The 21231-nt window shown below is 44.8% G+C and overlaps 1 protein-coding gene across 5 annotated transcripts in view; it reads left to right on the top strand.

Annotated features, from left to right (window-relative positions):
* Nucleotides 1–21231, top strand: part of ARHGEF6 (Rac/Cdc42 guanine nucleotide exchange factor 6) — a 117024-nt gene that overhangs the window by 81989 nt on the left and 13804 nt on the right. For all 5 annotated transcript variants that reach the window (XM_012553310.3, XM_003774853.4, XM_031944798.1 and 2 more), the window contains 5 exons: nucleotides 6046–6184; nucleotides 9093–9152; nucleotides 15025–15171; nucleotides 18600–18686; nucleotides 20511–20589. In XM_012553310.3, coding sequence (XP_012408764.1) covers nucleotides 6046–6184; nucleotides 9093–9152; nucleotides 15025–15171; nucleotides 18600–18686; nucleotides 20511–20589 — 512 coding nt within the window. The remainder of the gene's footprint in view (nucleotides 1–6045; nucleotides 6185–9092; nucleotides 9153–15024; nucleotides 15172–18599; nucleotides 18687–20510; nucleotides 20590–21231) is intronic.

Raw genomic sequence — 21231 nt, 5'->3', positions numbered from 1 at the left:
ACATCTCTAAGCTATAGCAAGAAGGATTTTGCTTAGAGGAAGCACATCATATTCTTTTATTTCCTGTTTCATATTTTTTATTTTTTAATTAAAATGTATTTTAATAATACCTTTTAATTTGCAAAATACATGCAAAGATAGCTTTCAATATTCACCTTTGTAAAACCCATGCTCCAAGTTTCTCCCTTGCTGCTCCCCTCCCCCAAACACCCAGCAATCCAATACATGCTAAACATGTGCAATTTATCTGTACGTGTCTCCACATTTCTCATGCTGCACAAGAAAAATCAGATCAAAAAAGAAAAAAAAAGAGAAAGAAAAAAAGCAAGCAAAGAACAATAAAAAAGGTGCAAACACTATGTTGTAATCCACATCCATTCCCCAGAGCCCTTCCTCTGGATGCAGATGGCTGTCCATCACAAATCCAGCAGAACTGGCCTGAATCACCCCACCGCCAAAAAGAGCCACGTCCATCGGAATTGATTATCGCATAATCTTATTGCTGTGTACGATGTTCTCTTGGTCTGTTCACTTCATTTAGCATCAATTCATGCAAGTCTCTCCAGGCCTCTATGAAATCATCCTGCTGGTCATTTCTTACAGAACAGTAATATTCCTTAACTTTCATATACCATAACTTATTCAGCCATTCTCCAATTCATGGGCATCCATTCTATTTCCAGTTTCTTACCATTACGAAAAGGGCTGCCACAAACATTGTTGCACATGTGAGTCCTTTTCCCTTTTTGATGATCTCTTTGGGATACAGGCCCAGTAGGGACACTGCTGGGTCAAAGGGTATGCACAATTTGATTGCCCCTTGTATAGCCCCTTGCCCCCTTTTCTCCTCTGACACTACTGTCATGCTGGTGCAGTCCTTCATCACCTTACACCCGGACTACTGCAGTAGTCCTCTGCTTTATCTCATTGCCTCAAGTCTCTCCCCACTCCAGTTCTTCCTCCTCTCAGCTAGGAAAGCGATCTTCCTCAAGCACGTTTGATAGCCCTTTGAGCACAGTTCCAAATTGCCCTCCAGAATAGTTCACTCAGTTCGCAACTCTACCAGCAATGTATCAGTGTCCCAGTTTTCCCACATCCTGTCCAACATTCATCATTATCTTTTACTATCATCTTAACCAATCTGTGAGGTGTGTAGTGGTACCCCAGAGTTGTATTAATGTGTATTTTTTTGATCAGTAATTATTTAGAGCCTTTTTTTCATACTATTAGAAATGGTTTTAATTTTTTCATCTGAAAATTGTCTCTTCATATCCTTTGACCATTTAGCAATTGGAAAGTGGCTTGTATTCTTATATATTTGAGTCATTTGTCTATGTATTTTAGAAATGAAGCCTTTATCAGAACTCTTAGGTGTAAAAAAATTTTCCCCCATTTTCTGCTTCTCTTCTAATCTTGGCTGCATTTTGTTTGTATAAAACCTTTTAAATTTAATATGATCAAAAGAATCTATTCTGCATTTCATAATGTTCTCTAGTTCTTCTTTGGCCATAAATTCCTTCCTTCTCCACAGATCTGAGAGGCAAAAACTAACCAACTAACACGAACAAGGGGTAGTTCTCCTAATTTGCTTATAGTATCATCCTTTATGTCTAAATCATGAACCCATTTCCATCTTTTCTTGGGAAAGGATGTTAGGTATTAGTCAGTGCCCAGTTTCTGCCCTACTATTTTTCCATTTTCCCAGCAATTTTTGTCAAATAGGGAGTTCTTATCCCAGAAGCTGGGCTCTTTGGGTTTGTCCAACACTAGGTTTCTAGAGTCATTGGTTATTGCAGAGGACTTGTATCAGCCCTCTGGCACTTGGGAGAGAGGACAACTTCTCCTAACTAGTAACTAAGTAACTAGTAATTTAGAGATTATTTAATCTAACACTTTCCCTCTCCCACCTTATCCCCCTGATCCTTTGCCATGTTTCAAATGAAGAAACTGAGGCTTGGGAAAGTGAAGTGATTAAGGTAAAGTCACACAATCAGGGGTCAAGAACCGGGACTTGAGAAGCAGTAATTGTTGACCCATGGCTGCATTCCTCCCTGCCTCCTGGACTCAGTTTACAAAGTGAGAGAACTGGGCTAAAATGACCTCTCAGAGACCCTTCCATCACTAGCCTTCAACATGTCTAATTTTGGTTTCCAGTGCACGGGATTCCTGTCTGACAATTTGGGAGCATTTTTTACATGATCAAGGGAGAGAATCTCATAATACAAATCGAGATGGAAATTAAGATTTTCACATTATTTTTAGTCCTTTTGATCTAAGAAGAAAAATCATGAGACCTGTTGAATTTGAGGGAAAAAAGCCAGAAGAGATGATATAGTTGAAGTGACAAAGGACCCTTTGTGCCGAAATGAGTTTTTGGCCCTTGCCAGTTTTACCTGTAACTAATGATGCATGCTCCAGGTCCTTCCTCATTTCCCCGGGTCATGACTTGGATTTCTCTGATGGCGCAGAAGAAGTTTCTTCTAAGCTATTACAGGTGGCCCTAAAGGCATAGTTTGTTGAAAAGTTTCACTCAGTGATCACAGGATCACAATTTTCTAGCCAGAAGGGTCCCCGAGAGGTCACCTAGTTCAAATTCCTCATCTTACTGAAGAGGAAACTGAGGTCTCGGCTGTTGAAGTGAATTTATCTTCGGTCTCGTTGGTGGCAAAGTTGGGAGGGAAGCCCGTGACCTCCAATTGCAGGTTCTCTCTTGGATGGCTTTCCAAACTTCTGTCCCCATACCTGTTTCCTCTAAAAGGTTATTTACTATACATTTATGAATCACTGGAGGAGAATTATCTCAGATAATTCCCAGAAGTCCTGGCAAGTTTTATGAAGTTTTGTAAGATCTGTGGTGGTGGAGCAATTGGTTTATTTACCAAAATGGTCACTTTATTATTTTTTATTTATATTATGTGACCTATATGATATATTATATTAAATAATAAATGTTGTCTATTAAATATTAACTCAGGAAACCTGGGAGCATTCCCTAGATGTGACTATGATGACCATAATACATCATCCATTTCAGAAGGGAGCACATCATGAAAGAACTAAGACTAGGCACGGCTTTGACGTGTCATAATAACAACAATGATGACAACAATAATAATAATTCCCATTTATATAGGACTAGAAGATGTAGCTCATTTGCAGATCTCAACAATCTACCTTTGAGCTAGGGACCGCTCTTTTCTCCATCTCATGAAAGTGGTTCTTGTTTGCCCCTAGTTCCTAAGGAGGGCCATGATGGCAGGGAGGTGCTGCCATGACACGCAAGTGAAATGGATTTAGTGAGGGAGGCTGGCTGAGGTCGTTACCTCATTTTCCCTTCCAGAGCCATCTGGGGCCAGTGGCCAGACAGAGACTAAGGACTAGAGATGGGCCTGAATGCAATGGATATCAGGCAGAAAATGGAGGCTGACAGAGGGAACACAGCTATTAGTGATTGAGGCTAGGTTGGAACCCAAGGGTTCCTGCCTCCTAGTCCAGCACCGTCTCCACTATATAATAGCACTTCTTCGTTTAATAGTGATCATGGGTAAATCATGTCTCTTCTCAGAGCCTTAGTTTCCTCCTCTGGAAATGGTGGGATTCATTAGGCTTCATCCGTACAGTTCATTTCCCTGAGTACTACAGGTAGGATTCCTCTTTGCAGCTATCCCATGCTTATTTAGGCTGTGATGGGATCCAGCTAGAACACAAGCCAATGAGAGTGCCTCTCTGCTGCCACCGATCCTGAAACCTAGCCAGCAGGAAGATTCCCAGCATTCTCTGCAGACCAGGACTGCCAAGGAGAGAAAAGCACAAATTAGGATTTCTTACCCTCTTTGGGGGTGGGAAGTCAGAAGTAGGGAGATGGTGGGAGGGCACCAGACAGGAAGGAGAGGGAGGAGAAGCTGTGATCCTCAGCCCTGCCTGCCGTTCATGTCATAGGTGAACTTCTTTGTGCAGGCCTCTAGGTGGAACGAGATGACTAAAAATGGCTGAGAGAACCTGGATGGCTGAGCCCTCCCTCTGCCTTGAGAAGCCTTTGAGCCTACGATGTAGAGTAGCCTTTGGTTTTTCTAGCCCTGATGAAATTAAGTCAAGCCCAACACTGTGCTAATCTCTGCTGGGGAGGGGAAGAAAGGGCTAGATCAAGTATTTCTGAAGTACCTACTATGTATCAGGTACTAGGGAGACAAAGAAAGGCAAAAGACTCTATCCCTGCTCTCGGGGTGCTTCCAGGCTGATGGGACAGACAGTACCCAGACCGTTGTGTATAAACAGTTAGGAGATGATCACAGAGGGAAGGCCCTGGCATTGAGGGGGCTCAGAAAAGGCTGCCTGGAGGAGGTGGGATTTTAGCAAGGATTTGAAAGAAGCTTGAGGTAGCAGTGAGGAAGGAGGGTGGACTAGGCATGGGGGAAGGCCTGCACCAGGAGAGGAACAGTATGGAGATGGTGTTCCTGGGTCACAGACTACATGGAAGGGAGTAAAGTGTGAAAGGCTGCAAGAGGAGGGAGAGATCTAGTTATGGTGAGCCTTAAAAACCAATGGGATTTTGTGTTTGGTGCCAAGAGATACTAGGGAGTCCCTGAAGTTTATGGAGTTGGGAGCGATGAGGTCAGAGGAGATAAAACTTTGCTTATGTGACAATGGGCAAATTATTTTAGTTTTTTCATTGCCTCGGTTTCCTTGTATACAAAATGGGACCAAATGTGATGCCCTCTAGCTCTAAACCCACCCTAAGGTTGTGGGAAGAACCAAATGAGAGACTATAGCTAAGGCAGCAGGTGTCTCTAGGGTCTCTAGGTGGAGGCAGCCAGTCCAGCCAGGAAGAGGCCCAGCCTTGACCATCACTCTTAGCTGCCATCGCTGCAAATGTGACACAGTCTGTTCTCTCATTATACTCTTTGACAGTGACCGGGCTAGGAGGGACAGTGTCGGGAAAGACTTCATATAAGGAGTAGGAGACACAGAAGTTGAGCCTCGAATGGAGCTGAGGCTCCTCTGAGACAAAGGCGAGCCCAGAAAGAGGAGGCAGGAGATGGCATGGCTCGCACTGGCAGCAGCGGGCCATCTGATTTGGCTGGGAACTAGTTTGTGAGGGGTAGAAATGTCATCACGATGATGCTAGCTAGCATGTACATAATACATGAAGGGTTGCAAAGCAGCTTCCATGTGTCATTGATCCTCTCGGCAGCCCTGGGAGGTGACTGCTCCTATTCATCTCAGTTTACAGATGGGGAAACCGAGGCAGGCAGAAGCAAAGTGACTTGCCCAGAGTCACACAGCTAAGGGTCCAAGGCAGGATTTTGATCTCACGCCTTCCTCTGTGCACCCAGCTGATATAGGCAACCAAATGGGAAAGGCTAGTTGAAACTAGATTGTGGTAAATTTTCAACGCCAAGTAGAGTTGGTCTCCTAGACACAATTGGGAACCGCTAACGTGCAGGGGAAGGCTGTGGGCTGAGCTGGGTTTTGCAGATATCAGTTTGATGGTTTGGAGGATGGATGGATGGATGGATGGATTGGAGAGGGGAGAGGATGGAGGAAGGAAGGCCGTTGCAGTAGTCCAGGGGGATACAATGAGGGCCATGAAGGATAAGGAGTTGGCTCTGTCAGTGGGAAGGAAGAGATGATCGAGCAAGATGCGGAGGCCAATTGGCAGACTTGGAAGCGATTGAATATGGAATATAACGGCTGGAGAAGCGTCATGGATGACTATAATTGGGAACCCGGGTGACAGAAAGGATGGAGGGAGGGGGGGGGCTGTGTGACCTTGGGTAAATTATTTGACCTCTGTTTGCCACAGTTTCTTTTTTTGTAAAATGAAGATAATAAAAGGACTTCATCTCCCAGTGTTGTTGTGAGGATCAAATGAGAGGATATTTGTAAAATGCTTAGCACAGTGGCTGGCACAGTAGCTTCTATGGAAATGCTTCTTGAGTGCTTCCACCTTACTAGCCTAGCACTGTGGAGCATTTGTGGTCAGGCCTGCCCGTGGGAACGTTCCCCATGGCCCATGAAGTGAAGAGTGCTTCTGTTTCTCTCTAGTGACAGCCTGGAAAAGTTTATGGAGAGTCAAGGAGCAAGCAATCCTGGGATTCTTCTGTTGACGACAAACCTCAGCAAGCCCTTCATGCGACTGGAAAAGTACGTGTCTCTCCTCCAAGAGCTGGAGCGCCACATGGAGGTAAGAGACAGGCCGCAACCTGTTGGCCATGTGGAGGGCACCTTTTGGGTAGAAAGCAGAAGCTTCATTGGGTCTCTTGTTAGCTCCTCCCTGGGTTATCCTCTGAAGGAGGAAAATGGATCAGATGGATCCTAAGTACAGTGTAACAGCAGCCCCAGAGGGGCGCCCTTGGTGGGGCTTTTCTCCCCACTTGTCGTACTCCAGATTTCCTCTTGCCCCATCAGTTATCGCCAAAAACAGCTTGATGAGACCGGGCTTGGAGCTACCTGCTCTGCCTCTGCTTTTCAGTCAGGGAGCTTTAGGGCTCTTGGAGGAGCTTTGTTCTTTTTATTCTTTTTATTTTTATCATTTTGACAACTCAATTTAAGCTTTGAGTTTAGTCTCCTAAGATCCAGTCATGTTAAAAATTTCAGGTGCTTTCCAGGGAAATGTAAACTCAGAAATGGACTCAGGGCTGATTTCTTCCTCTGTTGAGATAAAAATATATGACCATCGACACATTCACCTTCTTTCTCCCATTTTAACAGTTTTTATTGATCTCTTTCATTCTCCCGTCTCCTTTATTTCCAAATGGATCCCTTTCCGGCTCTCTTCATAAAAGATAAAAAGAGAAATCGAAACCAAGTGGTTCAGTGAAACTGAAAAAAAAAAAAGACCAAGTCTGATGGTATATGTGCTGCTCCCTACCCATAGTCCCTAACTCTGAAAAGAAGGAAAGGTGCCCTTTTACATGTAGAGCCTCTATCTTTACCCAGGATAATAGTACTATAGCTACAACAAGCTCATTTGAATAAACAGGACTTGGACTCAGGCCTTAAATGGGCCAACAGACCCTTGAAACTTCTTGGAAATATTTCAGCCAGTGAGCATTTCATGAGCACCTACTGTGTTCCTAGTCCTGTGCTATCCTATCTATATATTCTGCGGCTGTAGGTGGGGGGAAGAGGGCCCACTCGGGGAAGTTGCATTTACCCTAGTTGCTCTTCCTGTTGTCTGGGGAAAGGTTTGAGGTTTTAAAAAGGCTCGGTTAACTTTAAAGAAAGAGGCTATGTATTTCTCTGCTAGCCCCACCGTGTGCAAAACCACATTCTCAGGGTATAGGACCTGTCTTCTGCCCGGAGGCAGTGGGGGAGCTGCTGAGCCAAGGCTGCCAGGGTGAGGTTTCTGTTAGGGCTCAGCAAAGAGCTGACCTCTGGCTACCTTGCCAACAGCTGGAACGTCTCTGGCTTGTCCATCGCCAGTTATCAGGAAAACTCCATTTCTGCTGTTGTTCAGCACTGTGCATGCTCAGGAATGAATGGCTCGGGCCAAAAAAATAAAATAAAATAAAAAGACCACTCTTTTCCCTGCTTGAACCCCGTCCTTGACATTTCCCTTCACTCGAGCTCTTTCGATTGGTCCAGGCAGCCTGTTTCCTCTCACCATTAGATAACTCATCTCTAGCTGGCTCAGAGGCTTGTTCTGGCTTTCTGACTTTCTTAACAAAGCAGTTAAACTAAAGGGTGGCTCAGAACATGAAAAGGACAGCATGGAATACCGACCTTTGATGTTTTATCCACCTTCCTGAATTTGGAATCTAGAAGGAGTCCGGCCTCTTTCTCCCTGCTCCTTCCTTGGGAGAACTTATAGAAACAGCAGTGGCTCATGGGAGAGCCCTCAGACTAGCAGAACAGGTCCCTCAGATGAGGCTACTCTAGGTTCAGAGTCTGCTTTGGAGCTGTAGCCGCTCAAACCCATTGCTCAGGAGCCCCCACCAGTATGTTTACCTTTACTAGTCAGTGGGGACATGACAATTAGTTCAAAGCAAAGGTATTTAATGAAAGAGAAGATAGATTTTTAAAGGAAACTTAAGCCCAGAGGGAATGCCTTTATCTTTCCACTGCTAAAGCAGATTACTGCATTGATTATGTTTCTGTGACCAAGCAAAGCCTTTTTTAGGCTTTGAGTTTCCTTATGTATCTGTCCTGGATCATAACCGCAGTCCACCTAGTTTAGTATTCTGTCACCAAGGGATGAGCCTAAGGAGAGTATTTCAAGTTGGTGACATTGACTTCCAGAAGTTAGGGAGGTGACTGAGATATCTCTGTCTTCCTTTGGTTGTCAGCTCTAGATCCATCACCTGGGACATGAACTAAGGAATCTATTCATATTTTCCGCTTTGATGACTTACTTGGGGTTACAAGTTCCATGAGATTCTTGGGTTATAAGTTCCATGAGATCCTCGGGCCTTGTTTCAGAAGTAACCTTTTGAAGGAAACATTGACATTTTCCCATTTGGGTTTAGGTCGACTCCTATAACATCAATTTGGAAAGATCTTTGCAAAGCAGATTTGGGTGACTATTACAACTCCTGTGCTGCACTCGAAATTCCCATACTCCTGGCATTTTGGCCTACTGATATCTCCCTTTGGAAGAATTCTTCTTCCTCTTCCTCTTTTTTCTCTTCTTTCTCCTCCCCTCCTCCTCCTCCTCCTTCTTCTCCTTTTTCTCCTCTCCTCCTCCTTCTTCTCCTTTTTCTCCTCTCCTCCTCCTCCTTTCATCCCCCCTTTTTTATCCTCCTCTTCTTCCTTCTCATCTTCTTTCTGGACCCAGGATGTCATTGTCATCAACTTTTGGTGTGGAGACTACCTCTACTGACACAGATCAGAGATGCCCTGTTTGTAATGCAATAGTCCTAGAGAGTTGCTTGGGGACCCCGAAAAGCAAAGCAACTTGTCATACAGAATTCTTATATGTAGTTAAATGAAAACAACAAAAAGGGAAATGGGGACTTGTGGGTGACAGAATCTATGATGTGAAACCAACTGCCTCTTGTGGCTAATCCTTCTTGTAATGGAGGAGAACGGGATGCCGGGATTCTCAGTACAATGGCTAAAACAAAATTAAGGGAGTTTCTCTCTTCTCTTAGGAGTCTCATCTGGATCACCAGGACGTTCTGAAAGCGATTGGATCATTCAAAGCTCTGGCGGTAGGTGACGGTCCCCGTTTCTGTGCAGTGTCCCTAAAACCAGTGACTCAAAGCTGACACTTTTTTCCAAGTGCAAAGGTCTCAAGAGTGGAAACAGTGGGCTTAGGGGCAGCACCACCGGGTTCAGGTTTCATTTAACTTTTGTCTTCTCCGTATTCCAAAAAATTGTGCTTACCTATCAAAGCTTGCAAACCTGAGTCTATGAAGTCAACGCGTTTTCAATATCTGCCACATGAAGCACCAGTGTGTAGGTGGGGGATTTCCTTTTGTGTCTATCTCTACCCCAGTATGGACCACCTTGTACTTTGTGCAACTCATGAGTCACTGAAATGAGCCCGACATGAGTGTTGGAGCCGATTGCCAAGAGGCAGCAATGTGGAAGTTCATTCATAGCAAGGAAGTTAAAATCCTTCCTGATACCATGAAAGGAAAAAAGTGCTTCACGAAGGTTGGGTCTTTTGATACCTCACTATTCTTCCAAGGGCACCTGTGGTCTTGGATTTTTAGGGCGGTCATCATTTTTTTTCGCCTCCTTATGGTCAAATTACCATTTCCCCGAAATTGACATGAAAAAGACAAAAGGATTCTGGGGGAATGGTCGCAGGGAGGTGAGCTAGCCAGACTGGAGAATCTCAGTTTCCTCCTTTCCTTCTTTCATTCTCTGGGTGCTTTGTGACACATCCTCATCTCTGCTTGTTTTCTTCCCTTTTTGTTCCTGGCAAGTGACTTACCCATCACTATCAACTTCAAGACCAGAGGACTCTATTGCTCAGTGTCTACAGGGTATAGCTTGACCTGCTTGGCTTTCTTGCCTCCCTGATTGTTTTTTGCGCCCTTACCGTATTCCTTAAGATTCAGATTATAGTCCGTTACTGGTGGGCTATGTTGACTTCTGACCCTTCTGCACAGGGTATGGTCAGAATCATAGGAGACTTGGGAGTGGCCTTGTGATTTCATTGATGTGATGAGGAAATTCTCACTATTCCCTATACCAGTGGAAACTGGCACCTTCTCTGAGAATTAGGCTCTTTGAGAGTTGCCCACATCCCTGAGACTTTAGGTGTCCTACCCAAGGCTACCCAGCCAGTAAAGTTCAGAGATCTTGCTGGTTCCAAGGCCGTCTTGCCATCTCTGACACTGTCCTATAGCCTTCAGCTACTTCCAGAGCTACTTCCCACGTGTCATTGTAGAAATAGAAAAAATACTGGCTTTGCACTTAGAGGGTCTAGCTTTGAATTCCACTTCTCTTTCCCGCTGCCTCTGTGACCTTCAGCAGGGTATGGGTTTTGTGTTTTGTTTTTACCTTTCTTTATATCTCCAGCACTTAGCATGGGGGCTAACAAACAGTAACTGCTTAATAAATGCTTGTTGATCGAGAGGCTTACCTCTCTGGGTCTTAATTTCCTCCTCTGTAAAACAAGGGGGGTTGGTTAGATGGTCCTTAATGTCCCTTCCAGTTCTAAATTTGTCAGGTTGCAGTTCACGTGAGGTAGGTCTGATATTCCTCATTTCAGAGAGATGCAAACTGAGGACCAGAAAGGGGAAGCACTTTCTGCAGTGACATAAAATCACAAACTTGAAATAGAAAGAGACCATCTTGTCCAACCTGTATGTGAACAAGAACCACCCCACAATGTTCCTAACAAGAGGTTGCCATTGCTTGAAGACCTCCAGAAACAGGGAGTTAGTTCACTACCTCCCAAAGCAACCCCATTCTCTCCGGGACAGCTTTCACTGTTGGGAAGTTTTTATTTTCCTGGCAGCTCTCCCCAAAAAAGGATTGAGTTTCTTTCAAAAAAAGTACTATGTACAAAGTTGACTGAAAATAGTATAGCTACATATTTCTTCTATTACAAAAGGCTAATTAGCATGCATTGACAAATACTTTGATATAGTTGAATTTCCATTTATTTCTAAAATTTTGAACCATTTTGGGAGGTTATTAAGCACGTATTTAGCAACCAAATTGCCATCTTCTCTCAGAAGTTGTTTCCTAGATGTCTTCCTACGGGAATAGTAGCACCTAGACCCAAGAAATCCCAAACTCTCAAACATCTGCCTTTTTGCAATGCCCATATGTGGTTTCTAGTTCTACCCTTCAGGGCTAGGCCAAATGAGTCTCCTGTTACCATGAATGAGCCCTAGTACTTGACTCCAACTCTCATGATCCTCTTAAGCCATCTTTTCTGCAGCTCCTTTGGCTGATCCTCATGTGACTTGATGACAAGGCCTTTTTTTTAACGGTACCCCCACCCTCCTCGGTCTCTTTGCCCCAGACATCTCCAATATTGCTTCTAAAGTGCGGCGCCTAGAATTAAGTGCGGTGTTTCCTCCAGATGTGATTTGACCACGGCAAAGTACACCACCTACCGTCGGATCCAGATCCTTAGTTTGGGATGCACACTAAGATAGCATTAGCTTTTTTGGCTGATGTATCATTATTGATCTATATTGATCTTACATCCACTGAAACCACGGGATCTTTTCCAGTTAGACTGCTTGCTAGCCATGCTTCCTAAATCTTAGTCCCATGAAGTCAATTTCATTTTTTTTTTACTTAAATGTAAGACATTAATTACTTATTCCTATTCAATTTTGTCTTATTAGACTTCAAGCCATTATTCAAGCCTGTGAGAATCTTTGCAATCAGTGTATTATCTGTCTGTCTATATCTGTCTAACTACTGACCTATCTCCAATTCTACCTTATCTACCTGCTGATCTTTCTTTTCTTTTCTTGGCCAGATATAGGATCTCCATCTGCCTGAACCAGGATTCTTGCTACTCCCATCTCCTTTGGATCTGTTTCCCTTGAGTTTTTGATCATCTCTACTGCTGTTCTGCCCGCATTGTAGCTTCTTCCTTTGGTATAGAGCAGGGGTTTCTCAAATCATGCTGCAGGGAACCCCGATACACCCCAGGTTTATTTTTTTCAAACGAACCTTTTGTTGTCTGTTAATGGGCATTTGCAAGAATAATTCTAGAGAGTTTCACTTCAAGAATTCTGACAAAGTTTGGTTTAAATTGAGGAGTTCTAGCATTGTAAAAGTTTGAGAACCAATGGAATTTAATTTGATAGAAACAAATAATTTTCTCCTTCTCTCTTCCTTTTTATTTGATGATTTGTAAGTGTATGAGCTTGTACTGTCTCACTTGCTCTTGTCAGGTGGCTTCGGCCGCAAGCCTCACGTTTCTATATTTTGAACCTTGGGCTAGAGCTCCAGAATTTACTTTCACTTGCCATCTTCTTAACTTTCCTTTTTCTTCTGAAGCTTTTGTCCTCGATGGGCAGCACGCATTATCACCTGTATCTCTGAGGTCTTCAGTTTCTTGCTCATGACTTCATGACCTTTGACAATAATTTCTGGGTTTCGTTTGGCCATTTCCTTTGTGCCTACCTAAGTCGTCCAAACGGGGCAGTCGGTGTCTGTTTTGCTAGATCTTGGAAGGCTTTCTGTCACATTCTGGAGGACGAATATCATCTTAACAAATAACTGCCCCATTCTCCCCTCCGGTGGGAGTCACCGCTCACCACAAACTCATGTATTCCTTCTCTGAGCAGCAGTAGATGAATTCTCACCCGAGCAGATCCAGCCACATCCTCATTCCTTAGGAGATGAGCAAGCACTTCCTCCTTAAAGGGTCCAGCTCTTTCCTCTACAGAAAGAGCCTCCCATTTCTTACCTCTTCCAATTATGTAGTGGTCCTGCTTCTTCCCTTCCTCTGCTGTTTCATTTTAGCCACATGGCTAGGAAGTGATATAGACAGCCTTCAAAACAGGCTTGCCCGAGACTAAGGCTAAGGACCTTTTGGCTAAATCCTTCACCTCACACAGTATGAGAAAAGATATGATGGCTTTATTGAAGAAGACAGCAAAGGTTTTAGGGAGAGCATGAAATGAAAACAATCCACCTCGTTTGGAATGATGGCATAGCTCAGCATGTGCTCACGTATGCACTTACTGTGGGGAGATGTCATTAAAATGTTCCGCAGGTTAACATTTAATAGAACTTCGATGCTTTGTGTATTCATAAAACACAGTTGGCAAACTGGGAGGGAGGGCCTTCTTGCTTTGTCATCATGGAACTGAGGCTTGGAAGAGATCTCAGAAGTTAGCAAGTATCTGAATAAGAGTCCTTTCCACATCATATCATAGCTGATAGTTCCCCAACGTTCACTTCAAAACCTCCAGTGAGGGGTGAGCCCACTGCTTCTCTAGGCAGCCCACTCCATTCAGGGACAGCTGGAGTCGTTCGGAAGTTTTTGCCTTACACGAAGTCTAAATCTGTTTCCCTTTATGTAGGCAACTTCATACTTCTATCCATTGTCTTTTAACTCGGGCCCGTAATCTCAGAAAGGTTCTTTTTGTCGGTCTTAGCATTCCTTGCCAGCCCCAGCTCATTCTGAATTACAAGTAATTTTCTTTTTCTTCTCCTGAGACAATTTATTGCATTATTTAGAGAGACCTACTGCTGGCCTAATTAAAGCGTAAGCCACAAAACATATGTTTTCACTCCAAGATTGATTTGAATGGTGGTGACATAAAGACTAGGATTTTCTTTTCAATCTTTGGGTTATTTTCATCTTATTGTCTGTTTTCTCTCATTTTCAAGAAGCTACTTGGGGACTGAGCAAAATGGAGATTTTAGCTAAGCAGTCGGTAAAGTTGTTTATGATAGTCTTGTGGAAAATATGGAAAGATGTTGGCTAGAATATACAGTCAGATGGATTCGGAACTGGTCGAATAACTGGATTAATAGAAAAGTCATTAACGGTTCCATGGCAGAGTGGAAGGAAGCCTCCAGTGGAGTGATCCAGAGATCTCTGCTTGTCTCTGTGCCTCTTAACTTTTTAATCAATGACCCGGATAAAGGCATAGATACCTTGCTTCCCAACTGTGCAGACAACACAAAGCCGAGGAGGCCGGTAATGTATTAGATCGCAGAGAGAAAATTTAATACGGACGTAAAGTATGTAAAATCTTAGACCTGGTTCAAAAGGCAAATTGAGAAGTAGACAACGGAGAAGGCGTGACTAGATAGCGCTTCATCTGAAAAAGAGCTAGAGATGTCAGGAGATTGTAAGCGAGCCCAGTATAGGTCAATAGCGTGATACTGTGGCCCAGGACACAAACGCAGTCTTAGGCTGTGTTAAGTGAGACATCAAGTCTGGGACTATGATGGCGGTAACAACATCGGGCTCAGTCAGGGATTTACTACATCTGGAGTGTTAGGTACCATCATGGTCACTCTGATTTATGAAGGTCACTGATGATCTGGAGAGCATTCCCAGGAGAGCCATCAGGCTGATAACGGCCCTTGAATTCATGCCTCATGGGGATTGAGCAAAGGAACTGGGAATGTTTGGCTTGGAGAAAAAAAGTCTAGGGGGAAGCTGTTAGCCATTAGGTATTTCTAGAGTGACTGGCACTTGAAAGATGCATTAATTTAAATTGTACTGCTTGACCCTAGAGGGCAGACTTAGGACCATTGGGTAGAAGTTGCAAGTGTAGAAAACCTTCGCGGCCTTGAGGGATGTCCTAAAGTTGAATTATGTGTCTTCCCTCCCCTTTGTTAGATGGCATGAACAAAATCTGGATGGCCACTTGTCAAGAAAATAGAGAATATGTGTGTACAGATTGGATTGTGATTTATTTTCCTCTGAACTCTGAGATTCTGTGATCAGCTCCCCTCCAGGGGCTTATATTCTACACACTTTCTACCCCTCCAAGGCCTGCAGCGAGTGGTCCAATCTGCCTTATGAGTCTAATTGTCCCGAATTCCCTCTGACTTGAATCTTCTTTCACCTCCATTTACCCAGAAAGCAATTCTTGCTTTGAATGAGAGTGGTAACAAAGTACTTTGGCTCCACAGGCTCAGTGTCAGGACCTGAGAAAGAAGAAACAACTGGAATTGCAGATTCTTTCCGAAACCATCCAGGGCTGGGAAGGAGATGATATAAAAACCCTGGGCAATGTCATCTTTATGTCGCAAGTAATGGTACAGTGTGGTAACAACGAGGTAAGAGATTGCGACTTTGATGTGACTCTTTTCCTCCATCGGGGCCCAACGTGAGGACTTTTGATCCAGAAATTGAGACTTACTTTCTGGCTTAGCACTGTACTAGGCACCCTCGTCCTTAGGAAAGAAATATGAGGGGTGTTTTTTTGCCCTTGAGGACTCGGTGACTTAGCTGGGAAGGGAAAATAAGCCTATAAGAAACCTCCAGAAAAATACAATAAAATATTATATTCTATGCAATATAATACAGATGGTCCCAAAAGTCTGAATGCAGTTTTAAGCTTTAATAACTTTAATAGCTTAAAACCATATTAAGACTTTTAGGACACCCTGTATATGTATATTCATGCACATCTACATTTACATACAATATATGTAGATATGATATTGAAGGGAACCATGAGGCTTTTCACCTTCCATGAGACACCTACACCAAGATGGATTACTTTTGTTTTTGCTGCCAGCACAGGTAGAGAATAAAGGAGGATGGAGGACAATGACCACTTGTTTCCTTTACTTAGATCTAGGGTTTATTCAAATTCATTTACATGCTAAGCCTAAAGGGAATTTTAGTAATCCCTAATCCTAAATCAGATCATTGTCTGGGACCCAGGACCAAGACCAGAGGTAGAAATGCAAGATTTAATCAGCCTTCTGACAGTGTCCCTGGCTTTTGTTCAGCAGCATCATTTAACCCTCAGACTTCAGAAATCCATTTTAGGAGCTAAAGAAATCTCCTAAGAGCTGTGTAGACACTGGACTCTGACGTCTACCTTCTAGGACCTTTTAGAGATCTCCTCGTCTGTGTGCTACTTATCTATCTACCTACCTATTGAGTAAGTGTCAGAGAGAGAAAATCCCCTTCGATGAGTTCTGGCACTCAGCGTCACAGAGATGTCATAGGTTCGTGTAAATTGGAATAATGAAGGAAGGCTTGGTGAAAGAAATGGGGCTTCAGTTGCACATTGAAGGGTGGGAAGGGCTTGGTTCAAGAAACGGAAGAGACTCCGTGGAGGGAATTTTAGCCTTGTCAGCCGGCTAGAACAGGGGCTTAGTGGAGTACTGAGATTAGCGGCCAGATGGAAGAGTTTAGGACAGAGCCGTGGCAAAGGAAGCGTAGACCGTACAAACAAGGAGTTTGGAAGGAAAGAACTTGGAGGGTGGAGGGGGAGCAGGATGGGATCAGATTGGAGGAAGGAGTTGGCTTTTTGGCTTTGTTTAGGGTAGAGAGGCTCCAAGCGTATCTGAAGGCGAAGGAGAAACAGTCAGCAAACAAGGGATTGGAGATACTGGATAAGGGCAGGAGCATAGCAACAAAGGCCTTCGGGAGAGGGAAGGGCCTGTGATGGACTCTCAGCCACCTGTGGGGTTGGCTTTCAAGATGATCAGAGACGTCCTTGGTCTGCGAACTGGCAGAAGGATGAGAGAGCAATGGCTTAAAGCCGGCTGAATTAGGGAAAGGGTAAGGAAATGAAAACAGATGCCGGTTTGCTTCTCTTTTCCAAGCCCCTAGAAGGCCCTTGGGAACAGGGAAGCTTTTGATGGCCCCTCTCTAGTCTAGGTTTTCTTAATCCTTCCCGTGTCCCCGGACCCCCTTTGACAGTGTGGGATTGCCTATGGATGCATCCCTTCTCAGAATCGTGCCTTTAAATAATTGGAGGAAATGTTATATTTCAGTTAGAGATAATGAAAATGGCGATGGACTTTTTTTCCCCATCTAAGGTCATGAACCCCCCTGATCTCTAGGAGTCCATGGTTAAGGAAAACCCTTTTTCTGGTTGGACTCTGCTTAAGGCAGCTCTGTTGTGGCTGGATTTACAAGTGGCTGAAAGAATGATAACTCTGTTCCTGAATGTTCCGATATATCATGACCAAATATTTGATGCAAATGTTATGGTAATGAGCTTCCTGCACCATGTAATATATCCCCTTTCCTCTCCTCCCCCCTTCCCCCTCCAACCTGCCATCATTTTTACCAATCTTACAATTTCAGAACTCATTTTTCATGATGTGAAATGAAATCATCGGTAAGTGTGGCCGCTTGGCCTGCTCGGTCAACTATTGGGAGTTTCCCAGTCTCCAAGCTTAGTGAAGCTGCTCTGTGTTTTGGCACATGTAATGGGTGTGCTCTAGTGTCCTCCTGGCTCCTTGCTGTCCCATGCTGAGGCCCGTTGAGGGCCATCTTTTAAATGCCAAGGGCCAGGATGTCTGAGGATGCATCAAGCATCGGGTGCTTTTGGAAGCCAAGGGGAGTACTCAGAGCGAGGCAAGTTTCTACTTCATCCCACTGGAGCAAAGAGAGATCTTTAGCGAGCAATTCAGTCACCTCGGTCAGGAGCTGTGGTCATGCCAGGAGAGGATCATGGGGGTGGGGTAGCTTTGGGGTTAGAGTGCTAGACTGAGAGTCAGAAAAATCTGGGTTCAAATCCTGTCTCTAATCCATCTTCATATTCCCAGTGCCTGGCACAGTGCTTATCACATTGCAGCTTTGTTGATTGATTCACCTTTCTGAATCTCAGTGTTTTCATCCATTGAATGGAAATGGTGGGGCCTTCTTCACAGGGCTACCGGGAGGTTTATTTGAGATAAAGTGCTTCACAGACGTAAAAGTGCTATACAAATTTTGTTATCTTTATGGAGAAGAGAAGGAAGGACTTGTTAGACTCATTGTAAAGTACAAATGTAATAGTCTGTGGCTTCATTCAGTTTTGAGGACAATTGCCTCTTTATGGACTTGCCGGCAGGGGGGAACTGAGTGTTGGATTTGGGGTTGGAGGACCTGCCATCTTCTGTGTGTTCACGTGACCTTCCTCTGGGCCTCAGCATGCTGGCCTCTGAGCTAGAGTTCTAGGCCCGGGATCCTGAGAGCCAGGCTCCAGAAAATATTCCATGTAGAATCTCCATATATATGTATCTCCATGCACATATATATAGCCTTACACAGCCACATACGTATACATATGCAGTACACATGCACATATATATAGCCTTACACAGCCACATACGTATACATATGCAGTACACATGCACACACGGTACATATACACACTCACTGTGATATACACACACACACACACACATATCTGTATATAAGCTTACAGATGCACACACATACATTTTTAATAACTAATATTTCTATAGTCCTTTAAAGTTTGGAAAACATTTCATACATGTTATCTCATTTGGTCTTCACAACAACCCCGGGAGGTAGGTGCTATTATTATCCCCATTTTACAGTTGAGGAAACTGAGGCAGTTTCCACAGCGAGGAAGTGCCTGACTACATTTGAAATCAGGCCTTGCTGATTCCAGATACGGCATATGGGGCGCTTGCTGTGCCACCCTTTTTAATTCGAGGCCTCCTTCAAAAGCTGTCCCTGTTTTCTGAACTTGCTGCATTTCTCTTTCTCGCCTCTCCCTCTACTCTAGGAGAAAGAAGAAAGATACTTCTTGTTATTTTCCAGCGTTTTGCTCATGATATCAGCCAGCCCTCGGATGAGTGGCTTTATCTACCAGGTGAGTGCATGTCGGAGCCAGTATTGCTCTTCAGGTGCCCCTGCTCTGCGTGTGCCAAACCTCTGTCATCATCATTGCCAGAACGGCAGCAGTCTGGCAGCCCGGTGCTCTTGTCTGCCCGCCCACACGCCCGGTCCTGACTTCCTTAGTTATTAGCCGCATCCCGTAAGGGCAGAGACATAGTCCCTTAATTCGTGGCTTATTTCATTTCCTCTTGATGATTGCATCGTTTGTGCTCTCTGCTCCGGCTGTCATGCCGGGCGTCCATATGCGGAGGTCTAAAGGGCTGTCTAGACAGTATTAGTGGTAACACTTGCCCACCCCATATCATTGACATTTAAAAAAGAAAAAGGTCATCTTAATGATGGCCACCCTGCCTAATTGGACTCTCTAAACTGTGTACTTCAGAAACCTTGTCAGACTTTTAAAAAAGGTAGATTTCCCTTGGCCTGTAATCTTGGTTCATCGGGGGCCCTAGAAACATCCAGAACTCCAAGTTACTGGTAGGTAGGCCTCAGACCAGCCTGACTTGTAGCAGTGACTAGCATGGAATTCTGGTACCTGGAGCAGATTTAGCGGGGGGCCCACCTCAGGTACATAGTTGAAGTAGACTGGAGACAGAGGTCATGGGAGTTGGGGATGTTGAGGTATTGAGAGGCTAGGGCACTCAAAAGGGGATAGAAGTGCGGTGGAGAAGACTGTGATTTTGTGGAGTGGAGAGAGAATGACCCTAGATATAAATGGGCCCCATAGGTGCATAAATGGTAGCAGCCAGTGCTGGGATAAGATGGAGTAAAACTCAAAGGAGGAGATGTGCTGAGTGACGATAGCAGGGGAGGGTCTGAGGGTGGCTATGGGCGGCAAGGAGATGCCAGTCCTTTCTTTCTGGGGATGGGAGAGGAGAAATAGCCAACCTGCAAGAAGGCACCAAGAGCGGTAGGGGCCTTCAGGAGAAAGACAGGGTTCGGGGAACACCAGGAAATGGGAGGAATATGAGAGAGAACATTCTAAAATGGAGGGTAATTTGTGAACACTGCAGGAAGGTTGTAGAAGCCTCGATAGAAAATGATGTGTGGCAAAGGCTAGGGATAGGGACGAGCTATGACAACTTCCTGGGCAGGGAAAGCGGGAGCCCAGCCCCCATACTAATCCTGGGTATCCAGGTCAAGTGGGGCAGCCCACTCCAGTGGAAAGGCATGCCAGGAAAGCAGCACGGTGCCATCGGGCCCCTGGTGAGTGGCAGCTTGAACCCTGGGCGAGGGAATGAGATTGTTCCGATTTTCCAAGGGAGAAGCATTATGCCCCCACCTCTTCCAGACCAGCCTCAGTCACCCCCGTGAATGAGCTCACTAGCTCTGCGTCCCCAAATTTTGACAGTACGTTAAGAAGAGGCATCATTCGGTTCAAAATACGATGAAGGCTGAGAGACAAATACCCCCTGGCCCATGCTTCCACGGGCAATCTCCCCATTTTTTCCTCTCTTTTAGCAAGTTAAAACTCAGGTTGAAGAGACTTGATAAGTGAAAGAGAGATAGCAGGACTTCATGGATGGGGTACTGGACTTGGAATCCGAAATCTCCCCCTGCCCCTTAATAACTGTATGCCGTTGGGCAAGCTAAGTTCCCTGAGCCTACTTCCTTCATCTCTGAAGTGGAATGGCTTGGATTGCTTGGTCTCCAAGGCCCAATTCAGCTCCACGTTGGTGATCCCGTGACCCCTGGGTGAAAAACTCAGCCGTCAGCTCCTGAGAAAGTCAGAGATGGGGATGGGAACGAGCGGGTCCTTGGAGAGTCCGTCCTCAGTAACCCCTTCTCATTCTGCCAGGGAAAACTCCCAATCGCAGGAATGATGCTAACTAGACTGGATGAAAGCGAAGGCACTGACTACTCATTTGAAATAGCAGGTCAGTAGCATGTGGCTCCTCAGCCAGAGGGAGAGTGGGGGTGCAGTTTGGCGCTGGTGTGGCGGCAAAGCCAGTAAGCTTTCTCTGGATTTCGGAGGAGTGGGCACGGGGAAGAGGAATGAACTCAAAGTCTCTCCCCTAGCCGTCAGCCTCCCCCTTCTCTTGATCCAAGACCCTCCCCCTCCAGCAGCGTGAAGCCTTCCCCGCAGGGGCCCAGTGGGAGCAGGGATCTCACCGACTGCAGTCTCTCCACCTTTTCTGTGTACTCAGCCCATCTGAATGTCATAAGCTCCTTGAGGTCAGGGATTCTGGGATCGTCAATTTTTTTTTCCTGTTTGTACCTCCAGCTCTTAGCACAGTGTTTGGCATATAGTGTACCCTTGATCAATCCTTTTTGATTGACTCATTCGTTCATAAGACTACCTGTACTCTGCAGAGCATTCGGTGCGAAGCAGGTACTTACTAATTTCTTATTGAATTTAATTATGAGCTATTGAGGTGTAGCACAGGTGACCGATGGGAGCTTCCTGTCCTTTCCTTCTTGCCATCCATCTTCAGGTGGAAGGCCTCGAAAGGCCCAAAGTCTGGGAGCAAGAAGCCAAGCAGGCTGTGGATAGATTTGGTTCTCCCCAGCCTGGGAGA

This window comes from Sarcophilus harrisii, chromosome X, assembly GCF_902635505.1.
Source record: "Sarcophilus harrisii chromosome X, mSarHar1.11, whole genome shotgun sequence".
Classification (NCBI taxonomy): Eukaryota; Metazoa; Chordata; class Mammalia; order Dasyuromorphia; family Dasyuridae; genus Sarcophilus; species Sarcophilus harrisii.
This window is presented reverse-complemented; position numbering and strand designations above follow the sequence as displayed.